Source organism: Solea senegalensis, linkage group LG9, assembly GCF_019176455.1.
Source record: "Solea senegalensis isolate Sse05_10M linkage group LG9, IFAPA_SoseM_1, whole genome shotgun sequence".
Lineage (NCBI taxonomy): Eukaryota > Metazoa > Chordata > Actinopteri > Pleuronectiformes > Soleidae > Solea > Solea senegalensis.
This window is the reverse complement of record NC_058029.1, coordinates 4749368-4768923: the sequence shown is the minus strand read 5'-3', so window position 1 is coordinate 4768923 and position 19556 is coordinate 4749368. Positions and strand designations below refer to the sequence as shown.

The 19556-nt window shown below is 41.9% G+C and overlaps 1 protein-coding gene across 1 annotated transcript in view; it reads left to right on the top strand.

The window, feature by feature from the left end:
- The first annotated feature begins 7356 nt into the window (after window positions 1-7356).
- Window positions 7357-19556, top strand: part of si:ch211-113g11.6 (uncharacterized protein LOC559008 homolog) — a 37684-nt gene continuing 25484 nt past the window's right edge. Inside the window, exons 1-3 of the mRNA XM_044033245.1 lie at window positions 7357-7703; window positions 16336-16475; window positions 18754-18816. Coding sequence (XP_043889180.1) covers window positions 7625-7703; window positions 16336-16475; window positions 18754-18816 — 282 coding nt within the window. The 5' untranslated portion in view covers window positions 7357-7624. The remainder of the gene's footprint in view (window positions 7704-16335; window positions 16476-18753; window positions 18817-19556) is intronic.

Below are 19556 nucleotides of genomic sequence, written 5' to 3'. Positions count from 1 at the left end.
AGTTTTTGTGGCTGGAGCCATGAGACACTGACCCGAGGGCATTATTTTGACTTTAATAGTCAGGACACGGTCTTGTTGGTCAATAATACTCACTCCTGTGTCCCCTGCTGCACATCCTTCACTGCTGACTCTTCGTTTTAAACAAATTACAACACTTGAGTGTAATAAACCAAACGTTAACCAACGTGTTATCCTCATTTTAGCTGTGCAGACTAATCTGGACAGCAAATCACTCCGTGCATCTCAGACAGACTTAAATAACCAAGTTAAAAATAAAACAACAACTAATAATCACTTGTATGAGAGAGAGGAGAGATTTAAAACCTTTAGGATTACTTCTGCATGTCTTACTCTGTTATATAGGTCTGTCTGCCTACCCAGCCTGGCCTGTTATGATCTATTTTAATACAACTTTTTTGCTCCCATTGGACAGGAAGCCAAAATGGCAGATTAGAGAGGTATTTAAATGCCACTCCCCCCCCAACTGATGACTTCGCAAGCACATCACAAGAACATAACGGTCTATTCACAAGTGCCATCCGCTCAGTTTAATTTTTACAGCAAAGATCGAAGCATTTACTTTATTTGGCAGATATGCTGAGTCAGGCAGGAATAAGATTAAATGATCAGATCAAATAAATTGCAGGCAGAATCTACCGCAAAGCCGTATATTCATGTGGCCACAGATTATAGGAGCTAAAGTGCTTCAAATATTACAGACGGGGGTCAAAATGGAACTGACATTGTCCTTGTCCTTCAGTTTTGCTCCTCGTTTGGTTTAAAACAGGTTTGACAGGCGGGTTTGTCGCTGCCTCGATGTTTCGCAGGCTACACGTGCAGCGCAGATTTCTTGGGTACACGTGGAGAGTGCATGCACAAGGTGAATTTCCGCTTGTAGGTCGGGTGTAAGCCCCACTCGCCAGGAAGAAAAAACATCTCGACAACAGAGAAGAAGTCGCCAAGCCTCGACCTGGCGACCCTCGGACCGGCTGACACCACAACTCCCCTTCCAGACTGACCTTTTGTTTGTGAGCCTTTCGAACCAGATGTGTCCGAGGGAGCTGTAACATCATATTCTTCTTCTTCTTTGGTTGGAATACGTCCTATTCCCTGCGCCCAGACTTGTACCGCCACCCGATGGTGAAGTCAGATACTACCGGACCCTGATGCGCGAGTATACCAGGGTCCGTGGTATGCAACACGCAATGGGACGCGCACTTCAGGGCCTTTATGCAACAGATGACAATCCCACCATTATCCCACTGAAACATAATATAGGCATGTTGTGTTAATTTTGCCTCTCTCTTTTGAGACTATTTCATACAAATAACATACTTGTGTATGGTTTTATTGTAAACAAGGGTCTGGTTAATAATCATAATATTAATCACTAGGGTTGTATGTTGGCTGTGTCTTTCTCGGTGGAAGTCTGCTGCATGGCTAGTGGGAGCACAAAATGTGAAAATGTCATTTTTAACTTTTAATTCCTGCAAAGTTAATCCGAAGTAGTACTGCTTGCATTATGCACGCACTTATGAAAGGGTCCTCGTGCCCATGACACAATTCAGGGGAGTGCAGCAGTTCTCTGACCTCACTGTGCCCCTCACTTAACAGTCAGCTGCACTTCACTGAGGTATCAAACTAAAGGAGTACTTATAACAAATATGCGTGCCGTTTTGTGAGAACCTGGCATGATCCATGTGTTCCCAGCAAGTTTCATCGGAATTGATACAACTTTAAAAAAAGGACGACTTTCAATTGGGGGCGCTATTGAGCCATAATGCCTCCCCTGCATATGAAACCAAATAAATATGAAATGAATCATCACGTCTCATTACTTTTCCTGAGAACATCGCACTCACCGAGTTTCATCCCAATCTGAGGATTTAATAAAAGTGTGTATCATAAGGTGATTCTATTCACCTTAATCATGGATATGAATTTGTGAATTATCTTCTCATTGTGAGGTAAGTCTAAATTGCTCCCTGCCTCTGGAGGTATGGACAAATTATTTTGTGCCATGTCCTGATTTCCCTCCTGAGGCTGGGGTTGAGTTGAATTAATGTTTTGACAAATTGCTGGCACTAAACAGAAAATCATGGACTCACTAAAGATATTAGGTTTCATTCTTTAGGCAATATCAAAATCTGAATTCATCCAAATGTCTTTCAGGATTCATGGTTTTCCATCTCTGCATATGATGAAATGCTTTATAGTCTTTTGCAACTGCTGCTAAGTAATAACAATAATAATAATAGTAATAATAATGATAAAGCAAATAGATTGAATATGTCAGTTCTCATGAATTCAACATCAAATCTTTAAATGTTCCCAGTGCTCCACTCCTCTCCAGGTAAATTAAAGGAATTGCTTACATAAAGCATGCAATTATCCGTAAGTGTTTTGTAACCAGAGTCAGTAATGATCCTGTGATGCCTTCAGTCTGATTGCATGTGGATAAAAGATCTTGTTACCTTTCTGTTTTTCACAATCTCGGCTCAAACTGCAGACAAACACAGGTAAAGTGGATCCAAATCTCTGCTTAGCTGGTAGACGACTTCCTGAGCTTTGCTTTGCTTTGGTTTGATCGACAGGTGAGGCAGGTTCATCATTATGGTCTGTCAGCGTGGGATATTCAGGTGTTTCTGATTGTGATGACGACCCGGGTGTGAGGTGAGCAAAGGGGCAACCAACCAAAGAAAAAAAAACAACCAATCAGTTGTTAGAGGTGTGTCATCAAATTTAAAGCTGCAGTGCATCAACTTTTTATTATTTATATTTTTATGTTTCTTTGAAGATATTATTATTAGTTAGAGCTGGCTCATGGAAACCTGGACCATGTCTTAGTTATTCTGCTACAGACCTAGACTGCTGGGGGAATTTCCTGTGGTGCACTCACACTCACTCTCTCACACTCAGGGTATGAATATGACTTTATTATATGTCATTAACCTTGTTCTCTCTCACCCTAGTTTGTGTCTTTTTCCCCCTATGTCCTCGTCTTGCAGGTTGCAGGATCCAGATCCAGTTTTGAGGCTACTACTATTATTGCTATAATTCAGCTCGTAATATGCTATAATTTATGTTGATATCGGTATATTGTCCATTGTCTCTCCCCCCCTTTCTGTCCCCCACCTCTCCTCTGTCCCCCATTTTTCCTTTCACCCCAACCGGTCGAGGCAGAAGGCTGCACATCTTTGAGTCGGGTTCTGTCGGAGATGTCCTCCTGTTAAAAGGGAGTTTTTTTCTCTCCACTGAGTTTTGTAATGTATGTTATGATTTGGCGCTATACAAATAAAATGTAATTGAATTAAATTGACTTTAATTGAGTTATTCTGCCAAAGACAGGTGGCAGCTTCACTTCAGCAGCAGACTTTGCACTGCTCATGTCCACTTGTTGTTACATGACTTCCTTGAGTTTTTAAGCTCCCACTGCATATTTTTAAAATGCAATATCTTTCTTTGGTGGCGCAGCAGTCACAATGTGAGACCCTTACATTTCTATGACCCACGGCGCTTCGTGCTTCGCTTTATCGTTTATATCTAGTATGGCACTGAAGCGGCGACGCACACTTGCCATTGTTTTGACCATGGACTGTCTTAGTCCATGTCTTAGGTAGCTTGTGTTTCAGCCTCCTACTGAGTTGTTGCAGGAGGCTCTACTGTGTACAGTGTTGCTAGGCGACACACGGTCTAAACTGTTACACTGAGAAACAGCTTGTTTCTCACCACACCTTTAATATAAATGTTAGATTATGTCATTGATTTTTTATCCTCTGGCTGAAGTTCAAGACAGAAAGGTTACATTCAGGAGTTTTAATGGTGTATATATCTAAATGTCATCTATGATGTCTTTCAGGCTTGTTTTCATACTGTATGATAATGACTGATAATACCAGATGCAAATTTAAGTTGATTCACTCTCGTCTTCCTGCAGAAGCAAACCAGGTGAAGCTGTAATCAGGTAATCAGTGCACTGAAGAAGAATCCTGCTGTGATGATCCCGACTCTCATCAGACCCTCACACAGACTGAAACTCCTACTTCTGCTGCCACCTAGTGGACGAAAGATTACACCCCGAGCGTTACACTGAATAATAGAAAACACTCACCATGACATCATTGTTGAATGATGTCATACAGCGTATGAAACAATTGACCCACTGATTGTATCGCCATTTGTTGAAATCAGTGCAATGATTAAAATATTCAACTCATTCTTAAACACAATTGTCTTTATTTTGAAATAGTTGTTTTTATATTTGTCAATTTATTTTGTGTTAAGATAATGTTGATAATGTAGTTAAAGTTTTATCTTTCCCACAACCTTCTGGACAAAGTGTAAGATCCTGTATTGTCCGTTTAAGTGCACTGCAAAGTGCTTCTCTGGTTTTATTGTGCTTTTATTGAGAGTGTTTTAACATTCTGTATCGGAAAGTGAGTCACGACGAGGCTTAAGATTATTGTAGGTAATGAAAGGCTTCCTCTCCCTTCCTCTCTCTTTACACAGACACACACACACACATCTTGACAGGAACCCCTGGAAAGGCTGCAAGACTGACTGTACTGTAAACATGAGGCAGGTTGACAGCAGGAGTCGACTTGTGGAGAATATTTAAACAGGAAATACATCTTTTATTCAGAATATGCTTCTGCAGTTCCCAGAATAAAAACACAGTTCAACTAATGAAACGGTCACCGGTTCGGATCCCGGTTCTACCGAGGGTCTTTCGGTGTGTGTTCTCCCACAGTCCAAAAACATGGCGATTAGCTTAGAGTGAGCTGTCCGTTGCCCTGTGATGGACGACACTGGCGGACCTGTCCAAGAGTCATAGAATGAATTCACTTAGATCAGGGTTTTCTTAATCCTGGTCCTGTAGGACTCACTGCCCCTACTCCACCACACCTGATTCTAATAAAAGGGTCTTTATCAGGCTTCTGCAGTACGTGCTGATGAGCTGATTAGAGTCAGGTGTGTTAGAGCAGGTCGCGCGAGGGACTGAGAAACCCTGACTTAGATTAATAATGTACTGTAGGTATGGGACACAAAATAGATTTGTTCTTCCACAGGAGGTGACAAATAAATTAAACCCAATAATTAACATGGATTTGTAGCCATCCATTCATCTTCTACTGCGTTATCCTCCACATGCAGCACAGGGGGCGCTGTGCCAATCTCACCTGACACAGGGCGATAGGTCATTCATCACAGACACAAACAAACATACACTCTCGCATTCTCACACCTACAGTCAGTTTAGAGCAGAGGTCTTTCACTTTCACGTTTACTTTACTATCACTTTTACTTTTTTCCTAGCAAACGCAGCATGTTGCAATAATATACAGTATAATAAATCTTACGTAAGTGCAATATATCTCAATATCAAGCCCATACTGTATATATTCTGGTAACATTCAATTGTTTTATGTTTTTATAGTCGTATTGTTAATATTTTTCTATATTGTACTTTCACATTATGTGGAAATGCATGTTTATTATTTATTATCGTTACTGTTTTTGCTGCAGTGTAAATTTCCCCCATTGCAGGAGTAATAATGGACTATCTTATTGTATCTTATCTTACATGTAGCTATGGCACAGGTGCTTGTTTAGTCTTTTATCAGTTGTGTATTTTTGTTATTTACTTTATCTTAGTTTTTGATATGAATAGATTTATTTTGCAGCATATTAATATCGCATACTGCATGTTTTTGGACTGTATTCTTCACAACGGCTTTCTTTGCTACACTGATTGTACTGACTGCTTGTTAACACAAATGATGTAATCATCTCAATCCACTTAGGGTTTGTAGACATTGTCAAGACGAGCTGCTGAAGCAAAGGCGATTTAAGGCAGTAGTTGTATCGTGTCAGACAAGCTGGTCGGGAGTATTCCAGAAACTGCTGATCTACTAGGATTTTCAGGCACAACCATGTCGAGAATTTACACAGAATTGTCCAAAAATATGGGAAAATATCCAGTGACTCATTTCTCTGACCAAAAAAAAAAAAAAGCCTTGTACAGCACTTTCAGAATGGGAAAAAAATGCAGCAACACATCTCTTCTTCTTTTTTATCAATATGTATTTTATTGAGTTATTCCTGCACTGAGCTCTCAGACTGCTCCTAAATGTCTCACTAAAACCTATGAGGCTCATTCTGTGGCACCACACACACACACACACCATTTTTTCAAATTTGCGTCAATTAAGTTGCAACGAATGCAAGCACTGCAGAGCCAAGCTGCTGATTCATCCCTGTTCAGCCACTCAGCCGGGTTCATTGACATGTATTGATTAGGCATTAGACTCGACCGTGGAGGCAGCATATCACAGCATATCACAGCATAGCGATGGTATTATTATTATTATTATTATTAGTGTTATCGTTATTATTGTGTTGATGATTATTGGCTGATGGTGTTATGCAGGGTTTGTGCGGTCAGACACTTTGCAATGACCACAAGCATGGACACAAGTCTTATTCATAAGGGATTAGTACATGTACGGATGAGGATGAACAGTAGATTAGTTTAGATTAGATTAGAGGAACCTGATGAGTTAGCTCAATTTAAACAGTTTGAGGAATTTAAACCTATTTCTTTTGTAAGGATGTGCTGTTAGGTTCTATAGTGTAGATTAGATTAGATTAAATCTAGTAACACCATTATCATTAAAATACAGTGGTGTAAATAGTTTGAGCCAATCAGATGTGAGATTAGATTAGATTATTGAGATGGAGCGGGAGATAAGGGGACTCTGATGATTATTGTTATTATTATTATTTCATTTTCTATACGCAGTAGAAATTTATTTCTGATTTTCCTCCAAGTACCACCAAGAGGAAGCTTGCGCACCACTGGCGGTACACGTACCACAGTTTGAGAACCAGGGTATTAGAATAGATATGGGAGAAGTGCAAAATAGGAATAGAATAAGATATAATCTAAGACTATGGCGAGATTAATGTAAAATAAAACAATGTAAAGGCAAAAGGAATAAGGGATCTATAGAACAGGTGTTAAAAGTATACTGGATGAATTGGCAGGATGAGGAATTAAGCAAATTCCAGTTATATATTTGACTATAACAATGCCCTCCATTGTTCTACAGTGTATGTAGAACAATAGTTAGTATATTTTCAGGAATAGTGAAGCTGGGAAATATTAATTATTCTTTTTTTTAAACCGTCACGTGCCGCTTATTTGAACACATTTTACAATCCTGATTTCAATTTTTTATTATATGTGACTGTCTGTCTGCAACAGGTATGACGGCGTCGCCCGCCTGTGATTGCGAGCCCAGATGTGATGTGTTTTTGTTCACGATTCATTTGTCCTAATCCCACTCTTCTCATCTCATCCCTGCGCCCCGGACGCTCCACTCCTCCTTCTTCTTTGCCTTTTATTGGCGAGGTGGAGCCTGAGAGAGACACCCCGACTTCTCCAAACTGAACTGCCGGAGAGCGCAGACGGACGAGACAAGCCAGGACCGGGACCAGCTGGAGATCCAGGGCCGAGGAGGGGACCATAAAGACGGGTTTTGAGTGGAGGAAGAGGGATATTTGCGTGCGCTCTAACCTTCGGCTGATTATTCTCTGCTTTTCAAAAGAGCTCCGGGGAAAGATGAAGTCTTTCGTCCTGCTCTCTCTCTTTGCCACGGTGATCGCCGGAAAGTCACCTCGGCTGAAATTTGTTGTTCACGGTAGGGAAGCAATCCTCCTCATACTGTATGGTTTGCTCAATGACAGAATTATTTAGCCTCGAGCATGTTTTATTGAGTGTGTGCTTGAGGATGGATGGATGAATGGATGGATGGATGGATGGATGAATGGGTGACAGTTTAATCATGAGGTGATGTGGCCAGTTATTTGTCTGTCCTTTCACTGCGCAAACAACACTACACGCTACATTTCCAATAAATCCACATCCACGGAGCCACTTCTGGGTTCATTTCTTTAAAACACTACCCGACAAACCCCCCGCCCCCCACTGACCCAAGTAGTAAATTACGCGCATCCACCATCCAGGCCCCGCACACACACACACACACACACATTAACAGGATGAGCGCCTGGTGAAAAAAAAACAGCACAATCTCAATATCAACAACACAAAATATCATGATTTTAATGTAGAATGTGAAAGAGGAGATTTACTTCATCTCACTGTCCAAGGAACATCTGGATGTTTTCTGCAACTTGTGGCTTTTCTGTGCGTATTTCTTGACACCTTGAATGTAGGTTAGTGAACCACACGACTTCAAAATGCCCAGAATGTTACTTTCTTCTTCCAATTAGGGCACCCAGGCTATAATTGGTGCCTGCTGCTCCATGTTCTCACCTTCAGACGCACGTACAATAGAACAAAAAACACAGAGGCGCACAAAGGCAGCAGCAGCAGCAGCTGTAGCAGCGGCAGCCTGTGCGTCCTCAAGCAGCAGGAGGAACATGGCGTCCGTCCACTGGCCCCGGAACACGAGAAAACAGGCGCGTGCACCCACCGAGGAGCGTCATTACAGAGATATATGACTCTGTGGAGGTTGACACAATCACAGTCGCTCGCTCCCCCCTCGTCCTTTTTTTGCGAGCTGCAATGCGGGACACGACCGCTGCTTTTTATACTGCAGCACTCGCAGGAGTCCGGGATAAGAGGGGGGTTGCGTTGGGGCAGCAGAGGCAATAAAAACATAAATACAAATATACAAGGAGAGAGAGAGCGATGGAGGAGAGAGAGGGAGGAGGAGGAGGAGGAGGAGGAGAGGGATGAATGGAAAATTCCAAACCCCACTCCTATTATCTATTCCACTCACGCCTTTTTACACCTCACACAGCCCTCTAATGTATTCAGCAATCAATAGAGATGTGTGTGCGCGCGCGCGCGCGTGCATGTGTGTGTATGCGTGTCCGTCCTCCTCCCCACGGATGTGCACAGTACGTAAAATGACGTGCTCCTCATATCAATCAAAGTGGTTGTTATGCAATGTCAGGGTTCGCCATAAATGACACACACTTACACACGTTAGTGTAACGTTCTTTGTGAGGACCAGATAATGTGGCCTCTTAACTATAAACCTTAACCATCACAACTAACCCTATAACCTAAACCCGCACATCTCTAACCCTAGCCCTAAAACCGAGTCTTAACGTTGAGAAAGCTTGTGAGGAGCAGGCAAAATGTCCTCATCAAGAATGGGAATGTGTCTTCACAGCCTTTCAGAGACAAGAGTACCCTAAGAGTCTTGTTGCATTGACTTTCATTTATTTGGACAAACCAAGCATTATCTTTAACCTTAACCAATGTCTAACTCAAATCAAACCTTAGCCCCTAATCATAGCCAGTTCCTCAGAAATGAGCTTCATTGGAACCAGGTTTTTGGTCTCCATGGTCTGACAAGGTTAGTGTTTATACCAGAAAATGTCCTGAAGAGGTAAGAAATACAAGTAAACACACACAGGTAAAGAAAAATATCAGGATATCCATCAAAGGTGCAGTTCGAGAATGAATTCCGAACCTCTGCCACGACGGAGAGGGGGAAAAAAATGTTTCAAACTGAAGGAAAACAACCATCTGTGGACATGGATGAGCTTTTATTGTAACATAAACGGCCGTACATCACATGTACCTCACATATTTCCTCCGCTTCGTTCTCTAAAGAACGCAAACAAACTAGAATTTGGTCTTTTTGAAGCGTCAAAAACACAAACATGTTTATTTCCTGTTGCCGTGTGAATGATTTCCTGGCGTCGACAACGACTGTTATTTCCCCGTAGACTTATCAGTTACATATAACGCGATAAGATATTATTACATATACAATGTACAGTCGACATGTTGCACCATCTTATCTCACATAGAGTACCAGCGGCTGCTGTTTCAGCACCATGGACAGCGTCTCCCATTGACAGTCACACATACAGCCTCAGTGAAGTTTGGTGAGGATTTGGGCTTTAGGTTTCAGTGTTGACGGGATTGTTTAGAGGTAGTTTTTAAGTGAGATCAGTTTGATACTGACTGTTCTCTGCCAGTGCTTTCACACCAGCACTGCTCCAACACGGTTTAAGCTCCTGGACCCAATTTTGAACCAGCTGGAGCGTTCACACCAAAAAATGAATGAATTGGTTCATAACGTGAAAAGTGTTGTTTTTTTTTAAATTTGTTAAGAACCGTGATGTCACCAGTGGGTGTGTCAACTTGAGCTGTAGATGAGAGTACAGAGGAATGATGGCTTTGTGGTGAAGGAAACAAAGAATATCCATTTTCTACTGCTGTGCTATGCCATTCTCAACTGACATAGGGTGGACAGTTTACCAGTCCATCGCAGGGCCATATACAGAGACAAACAACCATCCACTCTCACACTTAAGGTCAATTTAGAGTGTCCAATTTACCTGCTCCCCATATTGCATGTTTTTGGACTGTGGGAGGAAGCCGGAGAACCCGAAGAAAACCCACGCACACACTATAGAGAGACTATGCAAACTCCATGCAGAAAGACCCTTGTTCCAACCAGGGCTCGAGCCCAGGTCTTCTTGCTACAAAGGCAAGAAGACCCGGAAGAAGAAGACTCCAACCTTGTGGCTCAAAACAAAGAACATGTAGGGGTTAATTAATGGATAAACGCAATTTTTCTGAATTCACAAAAGGAAAACTTGCCATGTTTGTGCATTGAGGAACGCCCACCGCTGATGACAACTTCGGTTCCTAACAGTAGAAGCAGAGCCTGAATGGGAACGGTGCCAGTGCGTGCCGGTGTGAAAGTGCTGACAAGCAGACAGGGGTGGGGCCAGGCAAGAGCTCCATGAAACATGGTTGCCATGACGTGGACAACAACAGATAAAAAGGTTTTTGCAGAACATTTTTTGTTCGTGACTCATGGAGAGGGTATAAATCTGTTGATGGACTTGAAAAGGACACAATCAAACAGAATTAATTACCAGGGAGAGAGGGAGCGCCTCCTATTGGTTGTGGAAGAAATGTTTTAAGGGCGAAAGAGACGACGATAAACATGTTCCAACATGGATGACTGCGCTCAGAGGGTTTATAGTCCACGTATGCCTCCATCATTAAGTGTGTCATTTGCGTGGTTTCTATCCAAGGAACTCAAACTTAACCCGAGCGACGCGGCTGTAGACGAACTCCTCTCGTGTCCTGGGAGCGATACGCTGTACGAGACAATGACCGCGTGATTCACCTCAGTAAACGTCACATTGAATGTGTTTGTCGGAGGGCAGAGAGGTGTGAAAAGGCAGAGAAATAAAGAGAGAAGCTACAGAGCGAGAGAGACATGGAGACAAATACAAAGAAGTGTGGAAAGAAACAACATCACACATCACGGTAATTTGACACCTGCGGTTGTATCTGAAATATCACAACATTTTGCCAAAAGTTCAGCACTTGATTGATTTCACCTCCTCTCTTAGTTGGAAGTTTGAAGACGTCGATACAGAAACTCGCAAGCATGAGCCGGGTAGATTCTCCTTGTCATGTATCTATAATGGGGGGACCGCTGGGTCCCTCTAATATATTCAGTATCGCAGTAAATCATTTTATGTAAATAACACTGCAGTCGCCAAACGGAAAACAAATTCACACGCTTCTGTTCCACAAAGTGTACGTCAGGTTTTCATCGTTAATTTATGTGCAAGCTAAAGTTGACTCCACAAATAATCTGTGCCTTACTTTTAATGAATTCACACATTTAAGCGCGGTTAGGGATTCGGTTCTTTAGACTGGTTAATTTGAAAATGTCTTCACTCCTTGTACGTGCCGCTCCACGGGTGCGCTTTAATGAACCCTTCTTTCTGTAAAACAAGGGAGGGAAAAAAAACAGGGCAATTTGTCTTTGTTCCTGAAGAGCTGACCTTTAGAGAATTCATGTGTTTTTTTGTGTGTGTGTTTTTAACCAGTACCAATGATTTAATGTCTAAAAGAAATAAGAGAAAGTGGAGAAAAAGACATTTTTGATGTGCAAATCTTGTATTTTTTAAAAAGAAAACATGGAATGAAACGCTGTTTGAAGGATTTTCTCTTACTCTGAGTCAGACATGGTGTACAATCTAATTATTGATGATTTATTTATAACCTTTTCAGCATAGTGCAAATCGAATGAGTGGCGGGAGAACTGTGCCGTAGGTGGCAGAGCAGAAGATGCTGAGATATTCAGGATGATTACAAATGAGCATATTTGACGGACAGCTCAGAGTCCATCTCTAGAGTAAGAGATGTCATGGTTGACGTGGTTCGGTCACGTGCCAGAGCTGTAAAGACCACAGAGAAGGTTTGTGGAGGACATGAGGACACAAAGGGATAAGGCTAGATGGAGGCAGGTGGCGAGAAGCGGGAAGAAGAAGATTGAAGGGAGAACGAGACTTCTGCACCTCCTCCAGTCACTGTCTCCACACTCGTGACCCACAAGGAGAGACTTTGACAAATCACGTGGCAGTTCAGGGGAGAGAAGGCTGCATTAGCCTGTTTCTAGTACACGTTCCCCTTCAGTTGGAAAGATCTTCACTGCAGCACTGGCAACGACTGCTTACGCCGCAAAACGACCTCAATCAAGAGCACTCAGAGAGCTCAGACATCTGCCAACGCTGAAACACTTTGTCACCTGTGATTTACACAACCGAGCCGGAAGCCTTTTGTGGATCTGTACAGAACTGTACTTGCTTATGGCTTTTACCATACTGATCTGTTAAAGGTGACATCGAATGCTTGCATCACACATATATGTTAGTTATGGAGGTCTACTTACATATATGAACTTGTTTTCATGGTTAAAAACCTCCTAATCGCTGCAAACGAGCCGATCAAAATATCTCCTCACTGATGCTCTCGTCAGCCGCGCTGTTTCAGACCAAAACCACACCCCCAGAACGTGGACTGTCCTGTGATTGGCCAGCCAACGAGAGCTTTTCCACTGTCCTGTGATTGGCCAGGTACCTGGAAGTGACGTAATAGATAGGCCAGCTCTCAGATACACAGCTCCCCCTCTGGCACGGTGGATGCTCTGCATCTCAGCAGCTACAACGAGAGTAGTTCTTCTTCTTCTGCGGTTGAATGTACGCAACCGGATGTGCCCGGACTAGTGCCCGCACCAGGAGGCGCTACGGTGGTGAGAGGAGTGGTGAGGATTTTTGATGACGACATCAAATTAAGGAAGTGCCGATCCGCTTCGCAGAGCCCAGGAAAACAATACAACACTATTTTCTCAGCAGTGGCTGAACTGTTTGTTCTGAAACTTTAGGGTTTCATAAACGAGGTAATGACGCAGATACACACACACAAACGCAGCGTTAATTGGAGCTTCCGGTCTATGTGGGCTTTAAGATGTCATCAGTGGGCAGATTCCTACCAAAATTTACTGGTAACATACATGGGTCGTCACCTACCCATCCATAGAGAACTGTAGACAGGAATAAGATAAAGAGATAAATCCACACTGATGTAAACATAACCTCCTTGGCGGAGTGGAAAAGAAACAAACCTTCGGCGAATCTGCAAAAGTTTTTGTATTGTATCATCAATTATTTGGTCGTAGTTGCAGACTTGCAGACTTATCTTTGCACCTGTCTAGAGGACAAAAACTAAAATGTTTTTCCATGAAGAAGCTTTTTGCCAGCAACTTTTAATGTTTTGCTCTATGAACCTGCGTCTTCACTGTCACTGTCACTTTTCACACCCGTGGTCGTCCAATTGCATCCAATTAAATGCCAAAAAATACATGCACAAACAGGGGATTGGACCGGTTGTACAAATTGCAACAACTCACGTTGCCTTGTTTAGTGTGGATTCCCGTGTAATGCATCTGTTCTAGCATAAGTAGCTGTCAGTGCTTGCAGCATTCCAGTGAACTCCAGCCACTTTCTTTTCCTACTCGGGTCTTCATTTCTGACTTTGGTGAGAATGTGTGTGTCTGTCTGACAGAAGTTGAACCTTTCGTCTGTCACTGAATCAACAAAGGCTGACTCATGCGGTGAATATCTGCTTGTTATCCTCCCGAGCAAACATCCACTCCGTCTCAGTGTGCTTTACCAACGACGATCTATTCTTCTCGCAGTGAAATGAATAGGCTTAATACATATATATATATACAGCGCTCTGTCCTCAACCCCTAAACCACATGGGCACTCATTGTTCCTGCCCTGCTCCTTAAGCTTCATCAATAAGATGTGTGAGGGCCCCTGTTGCCATAGAAACTTACTTGGTTGGGTAGCAACCTGCATCAGTGATCACCACTTTATCTTTGCCTGCTGTCAGTCGGGAAGTCTCATTTTAGTTCAGATTTTTAAAAAAGAAATGATATGTAACCATGACCATATCGTCACCTCTCCTCATTGTTGGGGGTCTTTATTCTGAAAAGGCAAAAGCATTTTTAATATTGACTCAGTAAGTTTGACCTGGTCAGGGTCTGGTGCATTTTCTGTTGTTCAGATTTGGTAAGTGTTGTAGCGGATTGATTTAATTTAGCCAGACTTAGAACCTTAATGCTTAAGGTTGTAACGAGTTCTCTTGCAGCGCAGAACTACATTTTTTTAAAAAGGTTGCAGTCAGTCGAGACTCATCCTTAACACAGGCACAGTTGCAGTGTAGGTTAATGTGTGAGTCTGACTGTATGGATGATTCAGAGATTCTCCCCCGGTGCACGGAGCGTAATTCAACCGACCGTCTGTGATGGGATTTGCCCACATGATGATGTCAGTGGTATTTATGCTTCTTACCAGATGCCCTTTTCACCAAAGCCATGTTTCTGAAGCAGTAACAGTCACACGCTCAGAATCAGATCAGCCATTTTGGCAAATGATAGCACTTCATTGCAGTTGCTCCTTGAGTTAGCGCCTCTACATTTACTAAAGATTAATTATCGGATTGGTTGGCCTGAGGATGGTAGTGCATTCAAATCTTTATCTTTTTTTTTTTATCGAGTTAACGAAACTCAATTAAACGCACTGACCTTTTGTTATTGTGTTTGGCCTCCATTTTATGAATTTAGTACCTGTTGGTTTTATTGATTCCCCAACATTTGAATGGGATTTTAAAGATAATTGTTTTTATGCGATAAAAGAGAATCCACCTCTCTCATTAGGTAAATTAATTATCCTGGAAAAACTGTTGGAGCAGGGTAAAGTCCACGGCCCTTTATTCAGACTTCCCCCTGAAGCCACGCCTCCAGAGCACAGGAACGCACAGCAAACATCATCATCATCTTCGGCATCGGTAACTTTCGGTTCTTTTTTGGTAACTTTCGGCGATGCTAAGTTTGTTGGATACTTGATCAGTTGACAACGCGATGATGAAAAACAACACATTCTCTCAAAATCCCTGGCTCCTTTAATGTTGAACTGAAAATTGCCCCTGATGGCTGTGCCAGCTGTGTGTGAGAGATAAAAGGAGCTGGATATACACTGTCTGAATGTGTGTATGAATGGTTGAATGGCAAAAATGTACTATATAAAAAAAAAACTTTCACATTCACCATTTTAATAAAATCTAGTCTGTTTTTTTTAAAATACTTTTCTTGAGTTTCATCATTTACAACCTGCACCTGAGGCACTGAATGAGCTGCAGAAGGATTCAAAGCACCGAGAGGATTCTCTGGTTCTGAGTGGAGAAAAGTAGTTCCTGGAGAAAGCCAGGGTCACAGAACTAACACTTTTTGCATCACAAACACACATGTATATATTAAATGAATACATTAACACAACAATAGAGCCACTGTCCATCAGTATGTTAGACCTGTATCACTACGCCTGCAAGCCACAGGTCACGGCGTATCACTTGCTTTACTACAGAACCCATGAAGATGATGATGATCCTGTTGGATCTTCTCTAAACTGTTCAACAATATCCTCCTGAATCAGATTACCAGATTTATTTTTAATATGTGGTGGTCTTTTACAACTACAAGTTATTATATTATTATTATTTCTTTACCTCATAGAGATCTTTTTCCAGCTCAGTAACGATTAACTTTTAATACCAGAGAACATATTTTCCAAGTGCAACAAATATGGCTGCAAAAGTAAGACTAATGTTACCTCACATCAAAAAATGTTGCATCCCAGTTTGAGCAGAGCATATCTGTGTATAGTTTGTGTGTGTGTGTGTGTGTTCTCGCCAAGTTCTCGCCGGCTTCCTCCCACACTCCAAAGATAAGCAGACTGGCGACTCTTGACCATAAGTGTGAACCTGAGTGTGAATTATTTTATTTCTGTTCTAGTTCAGTAATCTAACTCTTGCATTCCTCATCCAAACAACGTCTAAGTTCTGTCTGCCTGCCTGTCTGCCTGCCTGCCTGTCTGTTCACCTGCTCTAATACGTTTCATTCTAACCCACAGAGCCGTCCAGGTTCCACTTCGGCAAACCTGAGAACTACATCAGCATGTACCACGACCAAGGGAGTGACACGCTGTACGTGGGAGGCCAGGCCATGATCTACGTGTTGGCGTTCACTGACAGAGGGGTCCGCGACCTGCAGGTATGCCGGTGCAGTGCGTAACGTAAGACTGTCAGGCAATACTATCAGGCCTGAGTGAAACACAGACGCTGACAGGCGTCATGTGGTTGTGTGCCAACTCATCTGACAGTGGGTTGAATTTGAAAGCAAAGAAACACAAGATACCAAACCACAAACCTGCCGTTCTTTTAGATTCACGCTGGTCTACTGACAAACCAGCTGTTGTTAGCATTGAATGTACAAATATCACTTTATTTCCCATTTAAACTCTTCGCAGAACTACTTTATTCAGCATGAAATAATCTCACATATCAAAAATGATGGTGGGTAAGAATAGTTTTGTTATTTCATTTATGTGATTGCCCGCTTTGCTTATAAAAGTCGCTGATTGACCGTATTGTGCGCGATGAAACGAGGTGTGATTAGCTGTGTGCAGGTTTGAAGAGCCGACTCGTGAAGTCGCGGTCAAAGACATGTAATTACCTTTAAATATAAATCTACCCCCATTGACGTCTAACAATCGTGGAGTGAGATAAGCGCAGGTATGGCTTTCTGCTCCGCTGTGAGGGCGGAACACTGAACCACAGAGGGCAGAAAGAAATGAGACCACTGGAGACGGAGCAAAGGCTGCAGAGGCCGAGTCATGAATACATTAATGAAGCTCTGTCTGTGAGGACAGAAAACATAATTCACGGGGCTAATGGTGTCGACATACAGTAGGCTTGGGATTACACAGTGTGTGTGGTGCACTGTGACAGTAATGAATAGCCTGATAAATTAAACAGATCATTTAAATGACACCTAAAGGGCCGTCTGCCCCAAAATGATCACATGCTTAGCTGTGGGTGGAAAAATAGGGACGGAAAATAATAAAAGTCTTTGATTGTTTTCATTAAAAAGGGAGAAAATGTCTTTTATTCCCAGCTTAGAATTTTATTGTCATGCTACATATGATCAACCTTGCATGATTTGCAGCTCAAAAAGAGGCCTTATTTGTCACTGACAAGCATTTAATACAGCGGTTAGAATAATACAGTAGATCCTCTGACTGAACCTCATGGCTCATAAATAAGACTCTTTAAATGATCACCTTTTTTTTTTGTGATTGCTGAGGTGCAGTGTGTCGAGCACTAATGAGTAACGCCACGCTGACGGGGAGATTCTGAAAGTGTGAAATGAAATAACGAGCAATTACGTTGATGTAATAGAAAATAATAGGATTAAAAAGTGGTAACTTTGTTCATCTTCTGATTTGGACGGCGCTATCTCAAAAGGCTCAAAAAGATTTGCTAACACTATTACTAAAATGACATTCAGCCACTGTTAGGAGACTGTGTTTAAATTCTGCACCTGTGGTTTTTCCACCGCCTGAGTAGCAATAAGAATAAGAAGCTTCACAGTTAGTTTTGGTTATTATGTTCATGACTTTATAGAGTTGCAGTTGAGAGATGACATCAAGGACTCTATTTTCCTCCAAGCTAGGAAGTTCAAATCTTTGTTTTTATTAACAAATGAAATGAATGCAGATGAATTAAAACATTTGTACTGTCAACGTCACACTGTAACACTTTAAGAAGCAAAGAAAACTATCCAATAATTTAAAAAATATTGTATTTTATTAAAATATGCTCGTTTTTGTCGGATTTCGGTGGAGAAAACGTGGGGAATGAGTTCCATTGAGGCTGTCGCTCCAAAACTCAGTAGCCAATCAGCAGGCAGCATCCTAAGGCTTAAAATTGATATTTACTTCTTAAAAATATTGACACAAATCTAATCCCATACAAAGCTTGCTCAAATGTGATTGGTCAGACTAGAAACCGAAACCAGACGGGCTGCAGTATCTCGTATTCAATCTGCATATTCACATGCATGAATCTGTGAATAAAGACATTCTTGACATTAACTAGAAAAACAGTGACAAAGCGTCGGCAGCGTTCTGTCGGAAAACGACCAAATGTAAGGTCAAAAATGGTCCGTTTCAAAAAGGTCAGTAAACACAAGCATAAACTTTTCACAAAAAGTACCCGTTCCATTGAAACCTTTTCAGTGCTGCAGTTCAAGCTTCAAGTTATGTGTGGTAGAGCGTTGGAAGAGTTTCTGGGAAATGTGAAGTACATGGGAAAACACACGCAGAACATATCAATGAATAAATAAATGTCAAAGTCAGTCATAGAAATTGACTGTCTTTGAAAGCAGCAGCAGCAGCAGCAGCAGCAGCAGGGTCACTGTTTTCATGCTGAAACAGCCGTGTGGAAAAACAAATTCTTGGCACCGAACTCAACAGTCTTTCCTCCCACAGATCCCAGCGGCTTCTGATCAGACTGCAATTGATACCTGCAAGGCCAAGGCTGCGCCACTCGAGGTAGAGGCACATCCTCACTGTCAGCACATTCATCAGTGGTGCAGAGCATCGTCAGCCGCCTCCATTTTGTAAATCACCATTATCATCATCATCATCATTATCCTGTTTGTCATTATCATCATCATCATCGTCGTCCTCTGCAGTTATACTGCTGTGAGGTTAGTGAAGTAATGTTCAGGTTCACTTCGTTCAGATCATTTAAAGTTGCAGCGAGGAATTATCCACAGGTTTGAGATGGAAGCGCTCTGTCCTGGGCTCCTCCCACCAAATTAGCATGTTGTACACACACACACATACACACATGTGTCATACATATTTAAAGTCCAACTCTATTTCCTCTTCTTAAAAAGGTACAGTGTGTAAGATTTACAGAAGAAGCAGCTGAATATCCCTCACCTCATCCTTCCCTTTTACGTGTGAAGGAGAACATAATGTAGCCTGCAGTTAACATCAAAAAGATGTTTAGTTTGTCCATTGTGGGCTACTGTAAAAACACAGTGGTCCACAATGACCCAGAATATAATACTATAATACTATACTATACTAATGATAATAATATAAAAACTACTGATATTGTATCCGTCGATACTCAAGGTTGTGATTTTGGCATTGAAATTTAAAAAGAAAAAGCATCAATTCAAGTTGAAGTTTTTCCTCCCTCTTCGTCTCTGACTCGAGTGTTTTCACTCACAAAATGAGCTGCTGCTATGTTTCACTAGCTGTTGATAATGTCATCGTAT